At 39.7% G+C, this 25,243-nt stretch overlaps 1 protein-coding gene across 2 annotated transcripts in view; it reads right to left on the reverse strand.

Moving 5' to 3' along the window:
• Positions 1-2,003: 2,003 nt before the first annotated feature.
• RAI14 (retinoic acid induced 14) overlaps positions 2,004-25,243 on the reverse strand; it is a 51,603-nt gene continuing 28,363 nt past the window's right edge. Inside the window, exons 4-17 of one of the 2 annotated variants that reach the window (XM_025192626.1) lie at positions 23,700-23,764; positions 20,298-20,355; positions 18,634-18,704; positions 17,620-17,726; positions 15,116-15,294; positions 14,007-14,035; positions 12,963-13,049; positions 12,365-12,451; positions 11,650-11,704; positions 11,148-11,266; positions 9,075-10,580; positions 7,240-7,389; positions 4,432-4,497; positions 2,004-4,207 (exon numbers count right to left, since the gene is read on the reverse strand). In XM_025192626.1, coding sequence (XP_025048411.1) covers positions 4,130-4,207; positions 4,432-4,497; positions 7,240-7,389; positions 9,075-10,580; positions 11,148-11,266; positions 11,650-11,704; positions 12,365-12,451; positions 12,963-13,049; positions 14,007-14,035; positions 15,116-15,294; positions 17,620-17,726; positions 18,634-18,704; positions 20,298-20,355; positions 23,700-23,764 — 2,657 coding nt within the window. In that variant the 3' untranslated portion in view covers positions 2,004-4,129. The remainder of the gene's footprint in view (positions 4,208-4,431; positions 4,498-7,239; positions 7,390-9,074; positions 10,581-11,147; positions 11,267-11,649; positions 11,705-12,364; positions 12,452-12,962; positions 13,050-14,006; positions 14,036-15,115; positions 15,295-17,619; positions 17,727-18,633; positions 18,705-20,297; positions 20,356-23,699; positions 23,765-25,243) is intronic. The other variant, XM_025192627.1, reaches the window with a different exon arrangement.

A 25,243-nucleotide genomic window follows, 5' to 3' on the forward strand; every position in this document is an offset into this window, starting at 1 on the left:
TATTCTATGGTCTCTTACTCTTGAATGCAAATCACCCAAGGCAGAGATCACCACTCTCTCCTAGAAAGGATGCTACCATATTTCATTATATACTTTTGAAAAGCACTACACACTTCAGTTTCAAGCCACCTGCATCAGTTTCTTGCTAGGGCAAGAACTGATGGCATCTGCTGCAACTCCAGAAGTTATAACCTGGCGTCTTAGGAAGCTTCTTAATAGAAGCTTTGAATTAATCTCAGCTGTAGTTTATAGCTGTTACATAGTTCTGAGCTAAAGGGAGTATTAAACTGACTGTGAACACAAACACCATCAATTTATTACTGCTTGTAACAGGGACACCAGAACAGGGTGAAAGCATGACTCCGATCCATAATTACTGTCTCATATTGAGAGTGAGAGGCTTTTACTCTGTTTAAACTAACCAGCTTTACAAACTCACACTGGGATCTGAGCATCAAAAGCCAGCCCCCCTCTTATTTGCATGTCTCATCCAGTAATAAAAGGACTGCGCAGGCTAAGATCACCCTAATTACAGTGTGTGCAATCCCTCTCTCCCTATAGTTTGGGGCTGGGATATGTGTAACGGCAGGCAGAAGATGATCCTGAAACTGGAACTTTGTTATTAACTCTGTTGATGAAATTGCCAAGAGAGAATCCAACTCCTAAACCTGCTCCTTTGTTGAAAGGGATTTGGACTTCCTTTTATGCACTGAAGCAAACAGATAGGATTCCAACTATATACACAAAATGGAGTTGTTGAGCAAAGTGATTCCTTTTCTAGTACACAACAGTACCAGTTAAATGCTTTGAGGTAATCAAATGCACAAATTGTAAATAGCTTATCATGTGTGTTATTTATCTACTCTAACCTCCACAAGTCATTTATTTGAAAAATAAAGATTAATTGTTAAAACAAAGCAGCACAAGGTTACGTGTTTGCCAAAGAAACATAACTAATCCATGCAGACCTTAAGAGTGGATGGAAATGAAAGCTTAAGAAAATTATTTCCAAGTTGTATTGTCTGTGGAGTACCCACATTGCAAGTCAGCCTGCACCCACAACTACAATCGCTAAGCTATAATCAAATGGAGCCACATTCATAGTCCAACATCAAATTGCAATCAGTGATTTGCCAAACTACAGCAAAAGCTCTGTTATCTGGCATTCCCTGGGAATGGGGGATGCCAGTTAATCAAATATGCACCGTCCAGTGCGCTCCCTGGTGTCAGCGTGCTGGGGGACAGGGAGAGAGGCCCCGCGCAGGCTGCTTTGCCCCAGGCTGTGGGCTGAAGAAGTGAATGCTGGTTAGAGAAGCTTTCCGGTTGATAAAGTGCCGGATGACACGGCTTTTGCTGTACTAGGAGCTTCCAGACATTTTCTTATGGCTCCCTTACATTTGAAGTGCCCAGGTTGTGCCTGAGCAGCTAATGTAAAGCTCAGTGGCAACATACAGCTGGGCAGATGACATTCCCATGGTCGTTTCTCAGGGCAGAGTCACACTTCAAAGCTATATAAAATAAAAACAATTCTAAAAGCACCAATTACTCAAGAGTAGCTCTTTCAAATGAAAGGACAATTGGACAGAGACCATATATGTTTCAGAGGCAAGAGAGGATTATATGTATTTCATCCCCTCCCCAGTTCTGGGGGCAGGGAGGGCAGTATAGTTGAGGATAGTAGGACAATGGGGAATGTTTCAGTTGTGTGGGACACTGAAGAATATCAGTGTGTAATACTGGATCACAGCAGTGACTACTGCATACTGAGCACTAATAGGAACAGGACACAATATTTTATCATAATGCACTCCACTGACCTACAACCTGTTCTTTAATTCTTTCTATGCATGGGGATGTTTACTAGAGAAACAGCTTTAAACTTATCAGCCAGCTAGTAGCAGTGATTTGCAAACCTCTTCAGTAGTTTGGACCCATACCTAAGATCAAATGGAGCAGAAGTAGTTAATACACTCAGAAAGTTAACAACAGAAATATACTTTGGTTATGAAACTGGGAAAGAAATTCTCATATATTTGACACAGTCATAAAATCTTGGTATTGCAGTACTTATTTCAGTTATATTAAAATACAATAACATGGTCTTGTTTAACAGCTTCCTGAATGTACAAAACAGAGCAAGGATAAAAAAAACTGGAAATAGTTTATTTGCTGCATAAGGAAACCTTTTTTGTAAGTTACATACAAAGACAAATTCTATGCTATAGTGTATTATCTTCAATATTTCACAAAGATAACTGAAATAAATATGCATTACAAAAGATAAAAGGCTAAATCCATCAAGCGACCTACAAAATGGTTCAAACATGCTTGAAAATGTATTGTTTATTTTTAAGTGCTGCAGCAAAAAAAAAAAGTCTTTTCACATTTCTTTGGAGCATTTTTTAAATTGTCTAACTATAAAATACTGTCCAAAATTATCAGGCATTAGTTATACACCCTAAGAAAAAAACCAACCAAGATCAAACTGATGCAAAGTTTTTAATCTGTTTAAGCTTTGCTGTGGTTAAGAAGTATTTTTGAAGTGGCTCTGAGTCCAGTAAGCCTCAGGCACTGTAGACTCTGTCAAATTACAAATCTATAAAGTTAATAGATTATACAGCTCTGGAGATTTCTTTATTAGAGACATCTCCACCAACAGGAATAAAACCACTACTATAGTGAAGCTGCAAGTTAGTTATAGTATGGTTTACCCTCAAGGGCAGTGTATGCTTACATATTTTCCAATTGTTCTCTACTATTTGCTGTTATTACACCGCCCTGTTTCAATTCTACTTCCAATTCTCAAGAAGAGGACAAAGACTGTAATGATGTCTTTCTTACCCTTGAAATACATGACATGATTCTGTTGTTATCTAATAAACTTTTCATCTTGCTATATCACTAAACGTAGAACTGTCATTTCCACTTCACTGCTCTGGGACATGCTGACAGACAGGTCTATTATTTTATATAATTTCTTTTTGTGGAGAATACTTCACTATTGTTTCACTAAAGCTGAATACTTCGGGTAAAAAAAACCCAACCTAAAACATGGTTACCTAAAAATATTTGTTAATACCTTTAATGAAAGTATTTTGTAGCAAAATGAGTTTAGTTACAAAAAAAAATCACTAGAGGGCCAATAAAAATATACTGGAGAGACAATCTTTAAAAAAAGTGAGGTTAGGAAGTGTGAGGCATTGACACTCACTGTAAACATCCTGTGTTCACTAGAATCCCTTGTTTGAAACATATGCATCTTTTTTTCCTGAGCTCCATGGCCAACAGCATTTGCATAGATAGCTTGACCTATTGTAAAAGGTTGTTTTGTTGAGCACTTCTGAGGTTCAAATGACTAATATTTTTACCACTTAAACTAATTTTGTTTTTCCTGTGACCAACTAACATCTGATATCAAGGCAATTCCATAAAATATGAAGTACAGACTACATTTTACACAGTTGGTGTATACAACAGATCTGGGGAACCTGTGGCCCACGTTAATCTCGCTAACTATAAAAACAGATTTAGTTGTTCGACGCTCTGTCTCACCAAGTAAAATTAAGTAAAGATATCTGCTTTTGCTCACTGCTATGGGATGACCAAATTTTGCCCATTTAGAAGATGCATCTGGCAAAATACCCTGAACATTAGTCACAACTTGGAGCTGACTAAAGCACTCCCATCCTTTTCAATTTCAAGGTGCAGCCTGTAAAAAAGGTACAGGCCTCAGAATGGAGAACTTCACTTTGTCCCAAGGTGTGTGATGATTCAGATCCAGATGGAGTGCTGCATGCTGGAACCTGGACTTTTCATATGGAAGCCTCCATGAACTGAAGCTGTGAAGTACATTTTAAGCCCTTCTGAACCACACTTACAAGGTGGAGCAGCCAAAGGAGCAGTAACTGAAACAAAACTGCTTGCATTTTAGATACAAAAACAGTGCTTCAAAAACTTGGCGGAGATGGTTTGGGTCCCAGTGCATATGATGAATAAGAAAAGTGGCAGAGACAAATGACAAATCCCGATCACTAAAAAAAAGCAGCAGATTGCCATTTTTAAACCGTGTGTTAAGGTGAATCTAGATAAACACCATGGCAGCATATCAGGAATCCTTAAAACCAGTGCTTCATTTTTTTTGTGACTGACTTTTGCACATTGTTAAAATCTGCTTAAGCACTTTCTGGACATCTTCATCCATTTGACCCTACATGGGAAGGAAAAATAAAAGAGCAGAGTTAAATTCAAGCACCTCTTGTCCTCTTTGATACGATGTACATAGAATGTTTTAAAGGGGAGCGAACAATGTTTTTAAGAGGACACTGAAAATATTAATTTTTTTTGTATATAAAAACTTAAACATAATTTCTCTGATTTATGGATTTGTATGGGGTCGTTTTTCATTGACTAATTAAGAATTTGCAATCATACCTGTACAGCATAGAGAAGATGCATCCTATAAACTGATACGATTTCCTGATGTTGTTTCTTTGTCTCCTAAAAACATATGGCAAAACAAGAAACATGAGCAACTTCATTTAAGAATAACACATCTAGATTCAAGGCATACAGTTAACAACAGTGGTATCTTTACTTATCGAGAGAAAATTATCTTGGTTACAGGCAATATTTTACAAATCAGCAATGAGAATAGGATTAAGTGCAGCATGTTGTTCACAGAGACACTATAGCTTTGCCTATGCTTGGAAAGAAGCCACACCACCTATACATCTGCACTGAATCAGAAACCATAGCCAAGTCTTGCTGAGAGTAAGTTACATGACTTTTAGCTTGATAGTTTTTAGCTACAATTCAGGAAGGTTCTGGTCTATGGAGTCCTGGCAACCACTATACGTGGCTACAGAGACAAAGCCGTGTCTTTTCTGCATGGTCATTGATTGCTGTGTCCCAAGAACCATCCTGCCATGGGCACCTAGATCTGTTTCAAAACAAGAGCAAAAGAAGGAACAGGCCAAATGGCCCTAAAGCTGCTCCAGAGTTCCCGGAAAGCACCTATCATGGTGGGTTGCTGTTTTCAAGTTTCTGTTATGAATTCCAGCTTTCCTCTGGACAGTTGAACCCCACCTTGGAAGCAGAAATTGTGGCTCTGCCCAGAACTCTGGACATTCCAGACCCATTGCTTGTGAAATGGAGAAGCAGTTTAAGGTGGTACAACTTTATAACAATTTAAGAAGCTAAAAATTCAGAGGGAAAAACAGGGTGGGTCTGATTTAAATCAAATCGATTTAAATCATGATTAAAATCACTGGTCAGGAAGCCTCGATATAATCATTATTTTCTACAAAAAAAATTAATTCTTGTTGTTTGATATCCTTTATTCCTTTAACTTCCTGAAATTTTGCACTTTTAGAGAAAGATAAGGGCTTGACTGTGTGTACACAAACTTGTCGAGAGATAATAGGGCTGATGGGTGGGTAATCAGGTCTTATCTCTCATCTGCATATACTGCTGTTAACAAGATGTTATCTCTAGAGACAACAAACTGTCCCTATGCCTGAAGAAGGGCATTTGTGCCCAAAAGCTTATAAAGAACAATTTTTCCAACAATTTAGTTGGTCTAATAACTGAACTGTGTCTGCCTATGATCTCTGGAGACACAAATCCACAGGTTGCGAACTGAAACTAAGCACCTCAGAGATGCTTAATGGGATCATCTAGACTGAGCACTGGGTCTCATTGGGTAGCGGGGTTTTCTTTAATCTTTATGAATATATAGAGAAGCCTCTGAGAACGCCATAAGATTGAGCTCCTAATACAGTCCATGACCTGTTGTGACCTATTTATAAAACTTCTAAAAAGGTTACATGAATATATTGTCTCAAATAGTATATAATTAGAAGTTATAATCTCTATTCCATGATGGTATATTTGAGCTTTAACATACCTTAAATTAAAATCTGATTTAAATTAAAAAAAAATTATTTTTTTATATTTATTTATTTATTTTTACAAAAATCATTTAATAGATTTCATAGACATCAGGGCTGGAAGGGACCTCGGAAGATCATCGAGTCCAGCCCCCCGCCCAAAGGGCAGGAAGTCAGCTGGGGTCATAGGATCCCAGCAAGATAAGCATCCAGTTTCATCTTGAAGGTGTTCAATGAAGGCGCTTGAACCACCTCCGGTGGCAGGCTGTTCCAGACCTTGGGGGCTCGGACAGTAAAGAAATTCTTCCTTATGTCCAGCCTGAAACGATCTTGAAGTAGTTTGTGACTATTCGACCTCGTCATCCCTTGGGGCGCTCTGGTGAACAAACGTTCCCCCAGATGCTGGTGGTCACCCCTGATAAACTTGTAGGTGGCCATTGATTTTTATCTACCCTGGAAAAAAAAAATTCTCACTCAAAACATATGGATGTGCTTGGGCTGAAATGTCAATATTTGAAAGTTTATTTCTTTAAAAAAATGCATCAAGCCTTCTTTTAGCCAAAAAAAAGAGCCCAAAACAATAGAACCTGGCAGATCTAGTCATCAGCTGTTCCGAGTAAAATAAAAAAATCTAGGGAGGGCTAACTGACTACATACTTAACACATTACTATGCTAGCACCATGCAGACAGCACGTGTTATTCCAGTTATGGCAACTTGGATCAGCTATTAATCTAGCTAAAAATAATTTGCTGTAATCATTCAACATCTCAGAGGTCTGATGCTCCATTTAAAGCAGCAGCTTTCTAAGCTATCTTTTGTTTCTGCTACTGTTCAGTTTTACTTGTGATACAGTGAAGTGATCAAATATACTGAGATAGCGTGACACTGGCTTAAGAACTGAAACAATTATTTTATCAGACCAATCCACTTAATCCTAATTAATGCTCAACTTCAACACAGAAGCTCCAGCAACTTCATGCTGTCCACGTAGCCCAGTTTCAGTTCTCTAAAATGGCTGCTCTATTCCCAACCTCCAGAGCAGAAAGGGAAATGTGTGAAGCTGATGGATCCCAGTGACAGAACTTGGGGGAATCTACTGGGACTTGGCACCATCTCCTAGTTTTGTGGTATTTCTAGATGACAGCACTGCTTTGACCCATTCTTGAAGCGTCACAAGTATCAGCGTTAGTGTATTATGAAAATTAACTTCCTTGGATGAAACAGCTTTTTCTTGTACTCATTGCTAGTGCTCTTTTCTAACTGGGAGCATGGAGCTCTGCAAGGAAGGTGCCATGTCCCATTAGCAACATGGGTAGCTTGTGTTCAACACTGAAAAACCCCACACTTACAGCCAGCTGATTTTGTAACTGTTTCACTTGTTGCTGTAAGGCCTCCAGCTGTTGACTTTGCCGTTTGGGAGCACTGCTTGAGTAGGAAAGCTGAGAGAGGCTGTTCAATGCTTCCTTTAATTTGCTAACTTCCTTGGACATCTCACTGATCTATTGGGGGGAAGGAAAAAAAAAGGCAGACATAAGAGGATGCAAGAAATACCACATTTTAGTAGGCTTTATTTTGGAAGCATTTGTGCCTTTCCTTTTCAGTATGCAGAAAGCACCTCTGCTTAGAAAACCGTGGAAACAGCAAGGCTGTTGGGTAAACAGAGCAGTACAGTACTCCCTTCCCCAGGATACAGCACTACGCTTGCACAGACAAATGGGATACAGTCCTTGACTGGCCAACTCTACAGAGCCTCTTTCCAAACCAGCAGGCTAGGTGTGCAGCTTTCTCTCAAGCTACTGCATGCCATTTTTGCTCTTCATTGGGACAGAAGTGGTATGCAAACAACTGCATCTTATACCCTAGTGGGTTCCATTAGCAGCTCAGCAATGACTGACACCAGGGGCTAGATCATCTTTGGCATGGTTTGCTGGCTCAAACACACAAGGACAAGGTCTTTCCCCAGGGCAAAACCAGCCTGTGAGGCCTAGAAGCCTGTCCCATTTGGCCTCTCACAGCTCCAGTGCCAGTCAAAGGAGCAAATTCCCTTTTGCAGCTCTGCAACCAAACTTTTTCAAATGTTCTGGCTCCTTTTTTCAGCTGCAAGTGATAATCAAAAAGGACTGGGCACACCACCCTGTTATTCATGTACTCCTGGCCAGACACTTTCTCCTCTTCTACAAATGCTCCCCGGGCTCCTAACCTTTCTATCACTCCTCCTGTTTCCTTCCCTTCTGCTAACACTGCAATAAAATGTCAGGTTTGCTAATCTCTGGTTCACTAATGTCTCCCTAACTATCCTTGGCTCTCTCTGCAGCAAACACTTCTTTAGCCTCTATCAGCTACCTCCCATTTTCCTCATGTCTGGTTGGCCGTGCACCGCGCCACCCCTCCCCTTTGGCATCTGTCTGGCTGTGCACCAACCCCCAATTATAGAGAAGATGGAGACAGAAGATGGAGATAGCTTCACTGAAGTTTAGGAGGAACTTTCCAAGTAGAAGGGTGGTCAAACATTGGAAGAGGCTACCTAGAAGGTATGGAATGTCCATCCCTGGAAGTTTTCAAGGGCAGGTGAGACAAGACATTGGGCTGTGATGCTTTAGCCGGGGATGATCCTGCCTTGAGCAGAGGGCTGGACTAGATGACCTTAGGAAGCCCCCTGCAGCCCCACTTTCCTATAATCTTGTATTTATCAAAAATATATTGCATTTATTGATCACACAAGCAGATCTGTATCTGAAGACATAAATACAGTAAGCTTATCCATATAAAAAAAAAAGTTGTGTAGTGTCAGGCATGGATAAAATAAGTGAAGCAAGAACCACTGTATCTAGGCTCACTTGTTTTATTTTGTGTAACTTTGGGCCCTGTGCACGTCTCCCTCTTCCAAATCCCGTGGCTACTCATGAGAACTGAGCCTGATGTAACCAGACTCCTAGAAGAGGTAGAGAGAAAGATCATGCAGGAGAGAACCTCTACAAGATCAAATACTACTGATAAAAGGCTGCATGGTTAAATCCTTTAAAAAGATGTTATTGTAGCACCTAACATTACAAAATGGAGTACTCAAATTCCTGTTCTAGGGGTCACCTTGTTCAGTACAGGGTTGTGAACTGCTTGTATTATCCAAATTGTTTTACAAAGACTGAACATCCAGAACACCAACTCTGTTTAATGAATTACTAACCCTTTTGTCTTTGTCTTCTTCTAGTTTGGATGAACTTTCAGAGAATTTTTTCATTTCCAGAAGGTCTTCCTGAGCTTGGTGGAACTTTTGTTGAAGTCCATTTTTTTCTTGCTCCTTTGCTTGAAGTAGAGTTTGAATGCTTTCTTTTTCCTCTTTTAACTGCAAAACTTGATTTTTTAATTGTGCAACATTTGAGGCTGAATTTTCTCTCTCTTTCATTAAATCCTTCAGTTTGGATGACAACACGTTTACTTCACCTTCTAATGATGTCTGGAGCTTTTCATATGAAGTTCTGGGTACCATTGCTTTGTTAACTGCAGCTTTTTCTTCCAATAATTCCTTCTGTAGTTTTCCTATCTCAGTTTCCTTGTGAATAAGCTTTTCTTTAAGCTCATTTATTTCTTCCTGCATTTCCTCTGCTGCACTCCTGAGAGCATTCACCACCTGCAGGTGTTCAGCAACTGCTATCGAGTTTTGCTTTTGAGCATCTATCAATTGCTTCAGTTGCCCTGTTTCGTCTACCACTTTTGTGTACTGTGACTTCATTTCAGACAATTCATTCTCAGCTTTATCTTTCAATAAATTTGCTAACTCCATTAGTTTCTCGTGCTCCTCTCTAGGAACATAGTCCAAAGCTACATTCTCCAGAGCTTTTCCTTTCTTGTAGCTTTCAAGCTCTGTTTGTGCATCTTCGTATAACTGAGACAACTCACTCACCTGTCTGTTTAGCTCATCTATCATTCTGGCCTGTGCTTCTTTAATCTCCCCAGCTTCATCACTAGTTTCCAACTGCATCTGAGTTTTCAACTTGTCTTGTAGCCTTTTGATTTCTTCTTGCCCTTCTTTATACCTCTCAATCAACAAAGCCTTCTCTTGGTTAATATTCTCAATAACTAAACAGTATGAATTTTTTATTTCCTCACATTCTTCCACAGACATTCTGCTACCCACATTCTGCTCTCTTTCTTCAAGTTTTGTCTCCAGCTCTCTCACTTTCTCTTTATAACTTTCCCTTTCCTCTAATGCTTTCTTGAGTTCTAGCTTTAGCACCTCAATTTCTTCACATGTAGCCTTCAAGACATTGAGCTCTGAGCAAGTATCTTTGTTTTCAGAAGAAACAAGGCCCAATTTCATAGCTTCTTCATACCTAGTATGGGTTTCTTTGAATTTCTGGCTAAGATCAGAGCCATTTTCTGAAATTTCTGTGCTGTTTAAATGGATTGTTTCGGGTACTCTAGATTGAAGCTGTCTCTCTAAGTGTTTCCTTTTTGCTTCAGAATTTTCTAATTTCCTCTGCAAAGCCTTTAAATCTTCTTGTAGATGCTTGAAGTTTTCTTCGTTGTTGCTTGTTGATTTCTCATAAGTTGGTGTTTCATTTAAAGAAGGAGATTTTGGCTCCTGAGCTGAGATATCACTCTGTCTGTCTGCTGATTGATCAAGCTCTGTTTGGATGGAATGATAAGATTCTAGGGTAGAATCTATATCAGCTTCTCTAAGTTCTTTTCCCTGCACAAAACACAAACGTTTTGTAAGCATATGTATTACAACATTTGTTGGAGTAGATTAAATATGGAACTCTTAGCACCTGAAGAGGAAAGGTAAAAAACTGTGAGCTAAGACTTACAGGGGCATTCAGAGCCCAATTCCTCTAAGGAGATATAGCGGAAGATACAGTCTTTCCAAATATCTTGGCTGATTTTTACAACATAGTAATGAAAAGCTCTGACAAGTATAAGAGTGTGAGCCCTCAATAAGTTAACCACTGTTTTGAAGTTTACCATTCTAACAAACAAGGATATCCAATAGTTTATGGGAAACGTGAGAACTGAAATACAGTACTTTTATACTAAAGAACAAAGAAGATTTCCTTAATTCTCTTACTACCTATAAACCCTTTTTGAAAAAATGTAATTTAATACTGAAGACAAAGATTGGTTCCTCAATGCACTTACTATCTATTAACCCTCTTAATTTCTCTGTACAACATGCCTCTTTAAAACTATAACCAGTTCTTTATTCTGGGTTTCAAGAACTAAGATTCCTTTGCTTTGTGAAAAAATTTTTAATACATACCTGTAATTTGTCTTGCAATTCCTTATTGCGTAATGTTAGAGAGGAAATTTTTGCTTGCAACAGTTGAAGTAGATCTTGTTGATCAGTTTCAGAACTTATATCTAGTAAACTATCTGCACCTTTGAAATAAACAGCAGTAACCAAGGTGATTAAATAGTTATTGCTCTTATTACATACTCTATCCTTTTGAATAAAATAGCTTTGAGAAAAAGTGAACTCATTTGTTTTCCTGACCACTATGTGTGCTAAATGAAGGAATTCTTCCTAGGTCCGTTTCTAAAATACTAGGTTTTATCATACGTAGAAACAGCAGTTTTTGCTCTACAGCTGCAAGACCAAAACTATTACCCAATAAAAGTATTGTTATTTTTGTATTGAAGTGTTTGACATTCTAAAATTAGGCCCATACAGCATTGCAAACGGCACGTTGCTACTTTGCATCCTTTACCTAAAAAAGTCCCACTGGAGAAAAAGCAAATATGATCCTCTTCATTTACTTTACCTGTAGTGCTGTCACTCAGCCTATCCTTATCTCTCTGTATGGAGCTGATCTCCTCCTGTGGGGACACAAGGGGACAATTCTTCTACTTAAAGTTCTATACTTCACAAAAATAATCTGAGAAAGAAGTCAAACCCTACAAAAGACCAATCCTTTCTTTTGGACTCTGGGGCCTTGTTCTACATAGAGCTAGACTGTTTAAATCAAGATTTGGGTCCCCGGTTCCTACTCCAATCAACATGATTTGGGCATCCAAATCCCCACAGGGAGTTTGGAAAGTTGCAGCCTACATGTTTAACAGTGCAATGTTGTATTGCAGGCTTTATGCTCAGGAACAACAGTCCTGAATAGTGTGGACCAAAATCAGACACTAAGGTCACTGCCTGAAAGCCTTTTGGACAAAAACTATCTTTAATTTGCATATTATATAGTGTCATACAATTTATTTGCACTATGTAACAAGCTCTCATAGCAGCAAGACTTACTTTCATGGTTACATTACCAGATGTTTACTAATTATGATGAATTAATTACCTCTGCATATTTGCTAAAAGTAAATCACCTTACAAAGTGCATACATCTTACTTTGGTAAAAAAAATCTTTAAATGCTTAAAAGTTGTCATTCATATACAATGATACCCCATTATCAAGCTTCTGTATTTAACCACCTAAATTGAACCCAAGTTTATTAAACATACTAAAACCCCAGAAGCTAACCTTGCTTGCTTGTTCATCAAAGAATGCCTGTCCTTTTCCAGCCATTGGAGTTGAAGTTGCTGAACGTGGAGAGGACAATTCACTAAACTGAAAAACATACACAGAGTTATCTACATTAAAGAGTTCTTCTTCCTGTGTTAACACAAGACATAAATCTGCCTTAGTTCCCAAGAGCTAACTTTACAACTGAATATTGTGCTTAGCCATTCCAGTACATGCAGCATAGTTGTCATACTGTTTCAGTTTAATATTAACCTATTTGTTAAGAGGTAGTTCAACCTCATACATTATATTTATGTGTACATGGAAGTGCATTTAAGCCGTTCATCAAAGCAGAGGGATCACCTTTAAATGGAAGCGCCACTTTTATAGTATTCTGTAAGCTCTATCTTAGGCCACACCATTATATTCAGCAGCTTTTTTAATAAGTGTAACCAATATGGGTTTCAAGATGTCAGTCTAGCCTCAGACATCCATTCACAGACACGAGACAGACATATCAAATAACTGCTAAAGCAAATTCAGCCAATATCTTTCAATATTATGCCTTACTTATTCCCCACCCCACTAACAATTCAAAGTTGTATTTTTTCTTTACCTGGATAGGACTGATAGGAGGAGGTGGGGCTTTGCGTTTTTTTGGAGTTCCACTTCTTTCTGAACTTACTTTAGAGACTTGATCATGCTGAAAGTTTCACAGGCCAGAGAATGGAGTTTTGTTAGTTTGGTTAGTAAAGTCTGCGTAAGTTGCTTTTATTAAAAATCCCACTTAAGAATAAATTTTAGCAGTTCCTGCCTTGTTTAATTCAATTTTTTCCTATACAGTGGCTACACTGCTATTATAAAAGCTACTAAACATGCATGAAGATAAGGCTTCTTTATTTGCAATCCATGCTTCAATAAAAACAAACAGATTTAGTGAAAAAGCAAAAGCCAATGAGAAGTTTAGCATTTTACTAGTGATCTCAAAATGCTTTAGTTCATTCACAGCTTCTGACAACTCTGTTAATAGGGATTATTTTTCCTTTTCATCAACACTTCTGTTTGGATGGCTAGAGACTCGTTTCTCCTATAGTGCAACTGAATTGATGCACATCGTATCTACCAAGTTTCCTGCCACCTCTGTAAACTGTATGCCCTGCAAAATACTGTGCCACTAATAGTTTGTATCAGGGCAGTTGTCACTGGTTGTACCTGGCAAGATCATCAGGGTTCTCTAACATATGGTGGATCCCAGAAATAGGAATATAGCTTTCATTTTTGGAAACCTGAAGAGTTTTCCTTTGCCAGTCTCTACAAAGTGCAGAGAATTCCAATCTTTGAATCTGAATTCTTGCATTTTCACTGTGTGTGTCTGTAGTTTGTTTCCCCATGCAAGTAAAATTCCCTCTAGACCCTCCTTTTGGAAAAAAAAAAAGGAAAGCTGGTTGGTTACTGAATTTTAGAGGCTAGTCAAAAAATAAAAAAGCAGTATTTCTGAGAGACATTTCTATACAATGAGCAACTCAATATATTCATGCTATAGAATGTAAATCACAGAGCAACATTTATTAGTGTTTATAAGCAAGTCACTTGTCATTTTTTCAGGCAATCGCAATCTGTAGAGTCTAAACGTTTTCAAACAACTTAGAGAGACAAATACCTGCTTTGGTTTTGTTGGTGATTTTGTATCTGTAGAGCAGAAAAAAAAAAGTTGCACATTTACCTTAAAGTAATACCATTATGGGGAAAAAAGGCAAATCTCTTCGCACTGCCCCTACTCTCACCTACTCTCTCTTGATGTCAAGCTATATTTTGATTAATGATCTGAGGAACAGACCTATCTTCAATTTGTGGATTTCTAGTTTGAGATTATAAGCTGTCTGCCCATCATGTATCAAACCGTACAGTCTATTTTGAATGCTTTCTTTATCGTCTTTTTACCTTCATCTTGAGGTGAAATTCCAATGGGAGGTGGCACAGTGGGTAACCCTAGAGGTTTAATGAACCTCAATAGTTCTGTACTTGAATGGAAATCCCCTTAGACAAAAGGAAGACAAACCACGAAAACAGATTCTGACAAGTGGGCTAGCAGGCAAGCAGTGGAACAGTTGATGGGGAGGCTCTGAACACCTGACAAAGAAACGTGATGTAGGGGACTGAAATTTTATTGGAGACAGACGGACAGAAAAGAGACCAGCAGCAGAAAGCAAAGCAGTCTAAAGGGGGGCATGGATGTCTAGAACAATCGGACCTAAACCCAAAGACTACTGAGATGGGGAAGGATGCTGATGTATTCAGCTGTAAAAGGGATGGCACGAAACCTGAAAAGTCTGTAGGTTACACCCAGTTGAGGAGTTAATTAATTTACTGGCCCCAACATGGGCACATGTGTAGACAGTGATGCTTTACTGCAAAACTAATCAATCAGCTCTGCAGTAAAGTGTACATGTAAATGTACCCATTGTGTGCTAGACTTTACTATGTTACTCCATTACCTTACTGTGCCTACCTCTCTTCCTTCCCCTTCCTGCTGCTCCCTAATGTCCTGCTAACCCCTTTATCTCATGTTGGGTATTATCTTGAAGTTCCTTGGGGCACAGATCTTGTCTTTATATCCTAAGAAGCACCTGGCAGGCAGATTGGTGCAGCTTCACAGTAATTCTTGGAGGTAGCTGTTTAACCAACTAGCTCTATTCTCAATAAGTTAGCTTCCTTTATGTAGCAAGTTGAAGTTAAGAGAGGACAATGCTGCAGGCTATTTCCTCTTACCAGCATCCTGAGAGATCTTTGCAAGGAGGAGACTCTGAATCCCTGAATTTTCAGAGAGCTTAGAGTAATGGAGGGCGTTGTGTCCAAGGGCATCCACCAGGTTGAAGTCTGCACCTTTTTTGATTAAGGCTTCCACAGTGTTAAGACCACCAGCTTCACAAGCCAGCATCAAAGCCGTTCTAGAGAATAAAACAGACCCGAAACATGTCAAGCATACTAGTGAGAGCTGTAGCTTTGTCACACTACATTGCCATGATAAAGAGCCCATGTGAATATTGATAAAATGGAAAATGTTTTCATTATAACCAGTTTTCCTTCCTCATTTTGCACTATTATCACTCCTACAATTCTCCCACAAACACCAGCTGGGGCTTTTCCAAAGGACTGCAGTGTTCTATAGGTCTCTCCATTTTCTGCACTGCATTTTCAGGAGGTGGCTGATGCACAGCTTATTTCAGCAAGTGGCTATTTGGCTTTGGGTTAAACTAATCATTAAACATCTCAGCCACAATCACCCTGCTGGCCTAGTGCAATACAAGAGCACCTATCTGAACACAGTTGCATTTCATTCACTGCTGTTGAAGGTAACAGAAATAAAACAGAGATTTACTTATTTCAGCCAAACAGCAAAACGAATAAGTCACTGACATGCTTAGTGAGAACAAAAGGTGCACCTAAGGAGGAAAGTTCAAATCTCTAGTCTCCCTTCCCCACTTAAAAATATTCCATTATACAACAAAAAGGCTTATGTTGATTCCACTTCCAAGGCTAGCCAGTCTTAAGAGTGTCAAGATCTCGAGCCAGAGATTACCCGCAGCAGGAGTATATTGTATTAACTGTGTTTCCAAGTTACTGGCAGGGATGAAGAGAACTACACACAGTAGTTCATCAAAAGTGCTTGAACACATTCTAACATTCTTTACCCTGCTGGATACAACACACTGTTCTTCAGTTTGTTAAACAGTGTTTGTGCTGTGAAAGACCCTATCACAGCAATAATTGTTTACTTCCATGCTTGTCAAACCAATCATTGCACCCACCGATCAAATGCAGTCTTCTCAGAGGAGTGAAATGCTCAGGAGAGATGATTCGTACTGCTTTGCACCAGACAAAGAGCAGTGCAAGGCAGAAAAGTGAAGAATATTATTTATTTCAAGCAACCTTATAGAGTTAATTTTATAATAATAAAATCAAAATAATAACTCAGTGAAATCTGGATGGGACACTGAGTTGGAAATACGCACTTCCTATTTTTCCTTTTAAGGAACTGTGCATATTTCTGATTTTGTGAACTGAAGACATGAAACTAGCATCCACAAATGGGGCTGGGGGACAAGAAGGAAAACAATGTTTCCCATTTAGCACCCTCTGCTCTGCTTCCACCCCCAACTTTTACTTTCTGAAAAAAACAGGATTACAACTGCTGTGCTGCTTGCTGAAGAACGAAGTGCTCTAATGCAAATGGACAATGAACTTTAAGAGTTTCCATAGGAAGCTCTGAGTGAAAGGTAGAGTTCTCTGAGTAGACAGCCCTGTAGATCTACAGGTCTGTCATGGCCATTCAAACTGAGCAGTGGACAAAGGGGGCTGGATTACTAATAGCCAAGAACAACAAACCCAAAACAAAACCCCAAAACCCTACTGTAATGCACTGTATCATCAGACCAAAGGAAGAGCTAACTCTGATTTTCCTGGATACTGTCAAGGAACAGTAAAGCACTCTAGATCATTTTATTATGCATTACAGCAAGTAAGTGCTAAATCTCCTTTGCCATCTGTTTCGCTGTGGCAATTTCAATGCTGGTTTATAAAATAATAAATTAAAAAAAAATTTGAATCAACAATATCATAAAAAGAAAGCGAAGGAAAAATGTATTTTGGATGCTCTTGTTTAAAATGTAAATTCGACAAATAAACCGCCTGCAAATCCAATAAAGCCCTAATTGGTAACAGTAAGACAAAATCCAGCATATCTCTATTGTCAAGTCTTTGTTTTGTTTTCTCTGCAGTTTTCCCATTATCTGATCATCACTGTATATCAATGATCACTTAAAGAGATGAAAGCCTTTTGGGAACATGTCTTGACTGTACTAGAGTTTTAGGAGCCAACTTTGGGATGATTACATGAATCAGATATGGAATAGATACAATGGATAAAACCAAGAAGCCTTCAAAAAACGTGTACCTGAGGTGGCCAGATAATTGTCGGATGGGTTTTAAAGTTCAATTTACACCTTTCTTACAGCCTGGGGTATTACCATCTAGTGCTATACATTTGCCCTTTCAAGTTTTCCTTTAGACGTAACTCAATATGCCCATGCCAAGTTCCCTAACAAACCTTCCTCAAAAAACAAGATTTCTTATGCAGTTTCTTACACAGATACCTGGTGTTAACTCTTAAATGACAAGTTTACAAAAGGTTGTGGGGAGAGGGAAGCGATGGTTTAGTTTCCAAAGGTCTGTATTAAGAAAATCATGAATACAGTGAAGCTAGTTTGTTGTACCTTCCATTTTTATCCCTGGAGTTGATGTCTGCTCCATGATCCAGAAGGTGTCTGCATACCTCAGCATGGCCATTGTGTATTGCAAGAAGCAGAGGTATGTTCCCATCCTATGAATACATTAAAAAAGCCCCTATGAACAATTTTCCATCTATCCATAAATTGCTCAGTGTAATTATGCCTAGGCAATGGCTATTGCTGGTACTCTATATTTTTCTTGTAATAAATGTAAATTGGCTCACTTTAACCCTGTGCTGATGGATTCCTTTCCTAATGAATAAACAATCACTCAGCAAAGCCTAGGAACGTTGCTTATCACCTGTGCTCCCTTTGTTCTGTAGGAGTTCAAACAAAAATCTAACTAGGTAGGCAGGAGCAGAAGTATGATTTCCGAACACTTTAAGATAAAGTGAGACAAATTCTAGGTCTAATTTTTGTGGCATACGCAATACTAAAAAAGCAGCAGTAGGTGGACAGAAGAGAATAGATATTTTTGGCTGGCGAAACAACTTTGGAGAGCATGGATGAGTATTTTTATGCCTGCTCTCATGTCTAAACTCTAAAATGCCCCAAACAGCTTTCTGACTTGCAAAGTGCATTTTTCCAGAAAACCTCAAAAACTTGGCAGTAGTTTGTGGTTCATGGCGTTCATACTTATTTCATGGTGACAATTCTATTTCAAATGTAACCTCTCTAAAACCTTACACATGTAAGGAATATGGGGCTTGGAAAATTCAGGTTCAATTACCTACTCTATTATATGTTGGGCAGGTCATTTAATCTTCCTATGCCTCAGTTTCATCTGTAAAATAGGGTTTAATATTATCACTTCTCTATCTCTAGCATGTTGTGGGGATAAATACATTAAAAACTTAGGTGCTTGGATATAGACAACTTTCTCAAAGAAATCTGAGGCAAGACAGGAATCATACTGCTTAGAGCAGCAGTAACAGAATTTTGATTACCTGAAGGCAGTAAAACTATTTTAAAGTGTTCAGTGAGATGATAGACACATACCAAATCTTTAACGTTGATTGGACACTTGTGCTCACACAGAAGTTGAACTACTGGAAGGCAGCCACATGCAGCTAGGAAAAGTTAAAAACATTAATTATATCATATCTTTAAATGTTTGTCTCTACATTGTAGGTTATAACAGGAGAAACATCAAGTTTTACTCAAGAATTTTTAGATTGGGAAACATTAAATATTTTTTTAAAAGAAAACAACAATGGAAAGAACGTGTGCATAAATTTAGGTGTCTCTCCATCTTCCATATAACCCAAATAGTACGGTATCATGCTAATGTCTAAGAATGAGCAAATCAAATTGACCCATCTGTTTTCACCATCCAAGCAGAAGGAAGGGGGAATATAAAAGGGATTACACTGTAAAATGTAAGATTTATTTTAAAACAAAACAAGTAGTCAGAGCTAGAGTAGCATTAGGCAGACATTAATTTCTTCTGGCAGACATTAATATAAGTGTGCAGTGGGATCTAAGGAATTGTATCCTGGATCATCAAAATTATGCATCTTTCCAGATGCTCATTGGGAATGGTTCCCAATGCTGGGTGCTAAAGCTCTGCCTTGCAGCTTGGCATTGGGGAACGGTGTACTGGCAAGATGGAAATTGTACTCTGCAGCCCTGCACCAGGGAACTAGTTGGTGGGACTGGGCAGAGAATGGACAAGGCCCAGCCCACCCTCTCCCCCACTCGATCTGGGACACAGCTGCCCCCTGTCTGGTCCTGGGACCCTTCAAAGGCACACCTATAGCCTGGGACCCAGAAATCCAGTGTTTGGGGGTCCTATACTATAGACACACTTGGAAATTTCAGGAGCAGCAAGCAACCTGGGACAGACTGAGGGGCAACTGGGATAAGGCTGTCTGCAAACCTTCTGAGAGCTCATTGCCAGGCAGACTGCCAGGGAGCTGGCTGCTCTCCCACCCTGCCTCTCCCTTGCACTGGGGGAGAGAGAGCTGAGCACTGAGTGATACAGGAGTGAGTACACATCATATGCTCAGTTTAAAGCAGAATAGCATATTAGCCACAAAGACGTTCCACACTTTAACAAATAACATCTTTGTGGCTGGTTTGCCATTTTATCTCATTATAAACTGCTTGCACATGTGGCATGTTACAATTTGTCACACAATTAACATGTTAATCACATGATAAATGTAGCATCTTCCAGGAGCCTAAGAAATTAGTCACTTGGTGCAAATGTCTGAGACACTTGACTCCTAATACACTGAAGCTTCTACTCTCTGCACATAAATTTTGTAATGTACTATACTTGATTCTCTTGTCCTAAAGCACAGCCAAAGCACAGCTACTGATCATGCAGACATGTATAATTTGCTTATTCAAGCTGCAAAAAGTCAATACTCTATTCTACTAAAGTACAAAATTTACTGTAATTAAAAAAAAAAGCAGGAACAATTCAGAGATACTGAAATGTTACAACAAGAAAACATTGAAAAAGTACAATAAACACTGTTCTGTGTGGGAACAGAAGTAGAGTTACTCCATCCTGTTGCACCCACTCTTCTTCCAGTCCTCAGAAACAGGAGCCATGAGTGCTGTATGTAAACAGCACTTGTCAAACTCCAAGAGCAAAGGGGACTAAATGAACGTCACAGTGCAAGAGAGCAGATAACAGTCAACAGAAAAGTTACCTGCATAATGTAAAGCTGTTTTGCCAGAGTTGTCGGTGCTATCTGCTGGGCATTTAGACTGCAGAAAGAAAAAGGTGCTTAAAGAGAAATCAAAGTGAAGCATGTTTGCTGCAAAGCACAGAAGAGCTCAGCTGACATTATGGAAGAACCAGCTTTATGAGCTACCACATCGATCCTGGTCCACAGAAATGTATGAGTATCAAATCATTAAAAAGGGATGGTTTTCCACCTAATAAACCCTGACTCCCTGCTGAAAGGCACTGTATGGAAGTCAGGAAATACTCTTGAGAGAAGATGTGAACAAAGGTAGCAGTGCATTCAGAAAGTCTGTATCCAGATGCCTTGGAGGGAGAACACTCACAAAAAACCCTCCCTTTTTTTATAAAAAAGCCAAGCCAGATCTTTTATACTACAGTTCTGGTCTTCGAATTCTAATTGCTTCTAGTCTTGTAAAAGAAAATGTGTGCTTAATCATCTATTATAACACCTGAAGCACCTAGGACGATAATACATCTAATCAGAATTTACTTTACAGGGATTTTTAAAATGCTAGCCATTATGGTGGACTGATTTTAAAATCTTGACTTTCCTAAGATTTATTGTTTTTAATTATGTAGAATGGCCATGATCCTTTGTCAAGAAACATTTCGATGTAGGAGACCTTGATATCATTTTGAGAACTTAAAACGTTTTTGCTTTTAAAAAAGCTTTTGAAAAGCAAAAATGTGGCTTGAGTCTTTTAACCCTTCTATAAGCAACAGCCTTGCAGAAGTTTATGTGGGTCTATACACATTACTAACTTGTACTAACTGTAAAGGAAGGTTAAACTTTAATGTTTCATATACATCTCCTTGAATTTGACTTCAAAGATGAGCTTACGCATTCCTCAGATTTCAAACAGCTTGCATCATGTAAAACAAATCTGTAGAGAAGTAGGAACATGATCTGTGGACCACAAACTAACTGAAGAATGTTACCATTATTTTATATTTTTAACAATGTGCTGATTTCTAAATAATTTTATAAAAAAAACAAGTAAAATATCAACCAAGTAGTAAGCTGTTGTAGCTGATAAGTTAATGGACAGCTAGTTGGTACTTGTCTATGTATGCACCCTATTCAGTTGTTCAATTAATCAAACCACTGTGCACACCATGACCAGTACCAGTTGTGTCTATGACTGAGACTGTTTTAGAAATCATTAACATTTATGCCCAATTGCTTCAACCTTATTTTACCTCCTTCAGCACTGCCAACTTGTCCCATCCCTGAGTACCCACAGAGCCTTGTATTGCCATCACCTTCCCCCATACTCAGCCTCTCACTCTCTACTCTGCCAACTCAGTCAGTAGCTATCTTTGCTAACTTCTCTGGCTTCCCCCTTAATGTCTCTACTCATGCAAACACCCACCCGTCAGCTCATTTCACAACACCCAAATCCCCTGTTCCTGCCTCTGAGAGAGTCTCATAACCATAACTACAAATCAGTCATCTCACTCACTCCCTTTGCTGGGCAAGTAGGCCCACTCTTTAATTCTTGTGTTCACAATTCCCATTCCTACTTGCTACTTTCAACATCCTCCTAAAAAAAACCCTTCTCCTTACTGTGCTTTTCCAAGGCATTCAACCTCAAAGGGAGCGTGGAAAATTAGATAAGTCTGGTGACCTGTCAGAAATCCATGCTGCAGGCTGCCACCTCAGTGAGCGGGGAGGGGAGGAGGGGTGAAGCAAAAAAGCAATTTCCTAAATCGGGAGCTACGTGTGAAGATATAATGCTGCTCTCTCTCACCCACTTAGGGAGAAGCTGGAGAACAAGGAAGAAAGACTGAAAAGCCAAACGCCTCACCTGACTATAATGAGACAGAATATGAACACCAAGGGTAGAATCTGGTTTCGCTGTATGCACCCAAACAATAGCTACAGAAATCCCAAATGTGGGGAAGAGGAGGAAGCGCCCATGTTTTAGCCCTAACCTCTGAGTAGTTAGACTCCCTCTCAGGAAGTGGAAGCCCCAACTTCTAGGCCCCTTTACTCTGAGATGCTTACTCTGAGGCTGTAAGCAGATTTTGTGCTTGGAGCAAGATGAGTTGTGCTGAGATGTGTCCTGGCACAGCTGATCTGCTTCACTGCGTGACACAGTGTCAGGTCCCTGCCATTCCTGCAACATCGGGGCCTGATCCTGCAGGACAACTGCAAATGGGGGAACCACAGGATCCCCTGTTTGTAGAGGCCACCACAGAAATCCCCCAGCAGAGGGTTCCCTGGGTACGTGTATCAAACCCCAACTCAAGATGCATCTCTGCAAACAGGGGAATCCTGGCAAGTGCTCCCACAGGCAAGTGCTGCATGCCCCAGCAATTTCCTTTCAGGGCCCCTGAAGCTCCGTGTGTGCCTGTCCAGGACAGCTAGAGAGTACGGGAAGCTCTGGGCTGCCCACACTCTCCTGCCATAAAGAAACAGATGTGCACTGCTAAAGAGTGGCATAACATTTTTACCACCTATTGTGCAGACACAATTTTGGGCATTTGTGATTCAACTTGGGGCATGGACATCTGTTTGCTTGGGCTTTGTGCTGCCATAAAAATGTTTATGATGGCACAAAGGCAATGTCTGTTTACAGCCTGATCTTCCAGTACAGGCTCTAGCTGCCAAGCCACACGTCAAGCATTATCCAGCCCCTCTCCAGTGCTCTCTTAAATGCAAGGTGCTTTGGCTCAGCTTCAACAGTCTTTGGATAAAACGGACAGACAGCAGTGGAGAAGTCTCTGCCCCACTGGGAGCAAGGGACATGCTAGAACACACAGCCTACACCCTTCTAGGTTGACAGCCATTTCACTGAGCCACACATACACAATCTAGCTTGTTCTCTTTCTCCTGGCCCCAAATATCTCCCTCCCTTGGCTGCCCCAGGGGATCAGCTTCAAGAGGAACACCAGAGAAAGGACTGGATAGTGGTCTAATGGTTAGTGCGCTGGGCTGGAAAGTCAGAAATTCAAACCCCTGCAGATGATGGGTGTCTAGAGCCAAGGTCCCCCCCTCTGGGCAAGTACCCTAAACATGCAACTATTGAGGCTAATGCCTCCACCACACCCCAGACATAATACGCACTTGTTATGGGCTTTTGCCAGGTAGAACCAGTGCATATGTACACGGAGTCACATACTGTCCAGCCTGTCCGTATCCTACCACATAAGTTTACACATCCCACACTGCACAGGGAATACAATTGTAAGCTGTGCTTAAGCACCAAAAATGCTAATTATATGGCTGGAAATGTGCCATTTTGACACAAAACTAAATAGGATTCTGCTCCAAGAATACAGGATACTGGTGTGAAGTACTGGACAAAGAAGAGCAAGAGAAAAAATATGCAGAGAACACTAAGTTCTTATTTAACTTTACCTGAAGAAGCCTCTTGATGCAGTCAAGGTGGCTGTTCTTTGCTGCTAGATGTAAAGCGCTGTGGCCTAAATTTAAGTAATGAAAAAAAATTAAGTACTCAATTATGAAAAGCCCAACCTTGCCCCTTCCAGAAAGGTGAGATTATGAATTGCTCCATTTGCTTCTAAATCAACAACATCACAGCAGGGATTAGGAAAAAGATAGAAAGCTTCACAATAAATGAACAACAGTTACTTCCTACTCTACAATTACTCTGCAATTGTTATACTACTCTTTAGTTTGAGTACTAAAAAATTATCCCAATTTATGGCTCTTGCAAACATCATACAAAAATCTACCCTGGCAGAAGTCAGTCTCGCCCTAAGCAAGAGTTCATGTTTGGATCATATTTTCTTGCTGAAAAAAAGAAATTGTGCATTTAAGCTTTGTTTCTCTAAAAAGCAATGTTGTCATCACCTTGTTTCTCTTCCCTTTGATTTTGACAGAACTGCTGTAGCGATGTCCATCAAGTGCTTCTGTGATGGCCACCATCTTGGGCCTTGAACTATCCCACAAACAGTATCCCTCAAACAGAAGAAGCAGAGCTGCTACATCTTGAGCTCCAGGCAGGATAGCTATCCTATTCTAAAATACTGATTTTTCCTGTGAATTGGGCAAGTAAGGCCTATAACCTACACTCACTTTGGGGACTACATTCCTACAAATCTCATTAATTTGAGAGTGTTCACATTGCACTGGTAGACAAAAGAGCATTAGCGTATATGTAAGCATGACCAGAGATTGCAGTATCTCATCTCTTTTTATTCAAGGAGCCCCAGAAAAAAATGGGAAGTCAGGAAAAAAGTGAAGAGAAAGGAGTCAAGTCAGTACTCATTAAGAAAGACACTCAGAAGCCACTGAGGATGTGCTCCAAGGCACTGTACAAAGAAACCCATGACTTCAAGAGGGAAGTCCATTCAAATTGAAACAAGCATCAGCGTGATGCTCTCAGATAAGCCTAGGCCACTTTGCCATTTAGAACAATGTGCAAATCCTGAAATGTGATGAGGTGACAACATTTGTGTTAGATTTCTATGAAGTGCCCGAGATTCAAAGTGAATTACTCTCAGAGGTGCATCCATGTGTAAAATTTGAATTCTCCTGCCAGAATCAGACGCTTTCTTATATGTGGATTATTCTGTCAGGTACAAGAAAGCCAGACCCTTATTTGGCATCTGGAGCAAGAGATGGACCTAGTACACCCAATGTTTAAAGTCGATTATTTTTACAGGACAGACCACTGGCAGGCTGTTCAGGTAACTGGTCTGCCTAGAGGAAGTACAAGGCACTGATTCTGTAGATACAACTTGGATGAAAGGGCATGATCCATTAAAAAAAATCTACTAGGTTCCGCCCTCTTCCCTTGTCCCCCTTGTACATTAAAGACTACCACACTACACTTTTGAAGACTGAACCAGTGGAGGAGAGAGCTCTCAGCTCCACTTTGCCCAATTAGCTCAAGTCATAATGCTCAAGAAATGTCCTGACGCACTTCCAGTACATCT

This window comes from Alligator sinensis, unplaced genomic scaffold, assembly GCF_000455745.1.
Source record: "Alligator sinensis unplaced genomic scaffold, ASM45574v1 scaffold536_1, whole genome shotgun sequence".
In the NCBI taxonomy this organism is placed as follows: domain Eukaryota; kingdom Metazoa; phylum Chordata; order Crocodylia; family Alligatoridae; genus Alligator; species Alligator sinensis.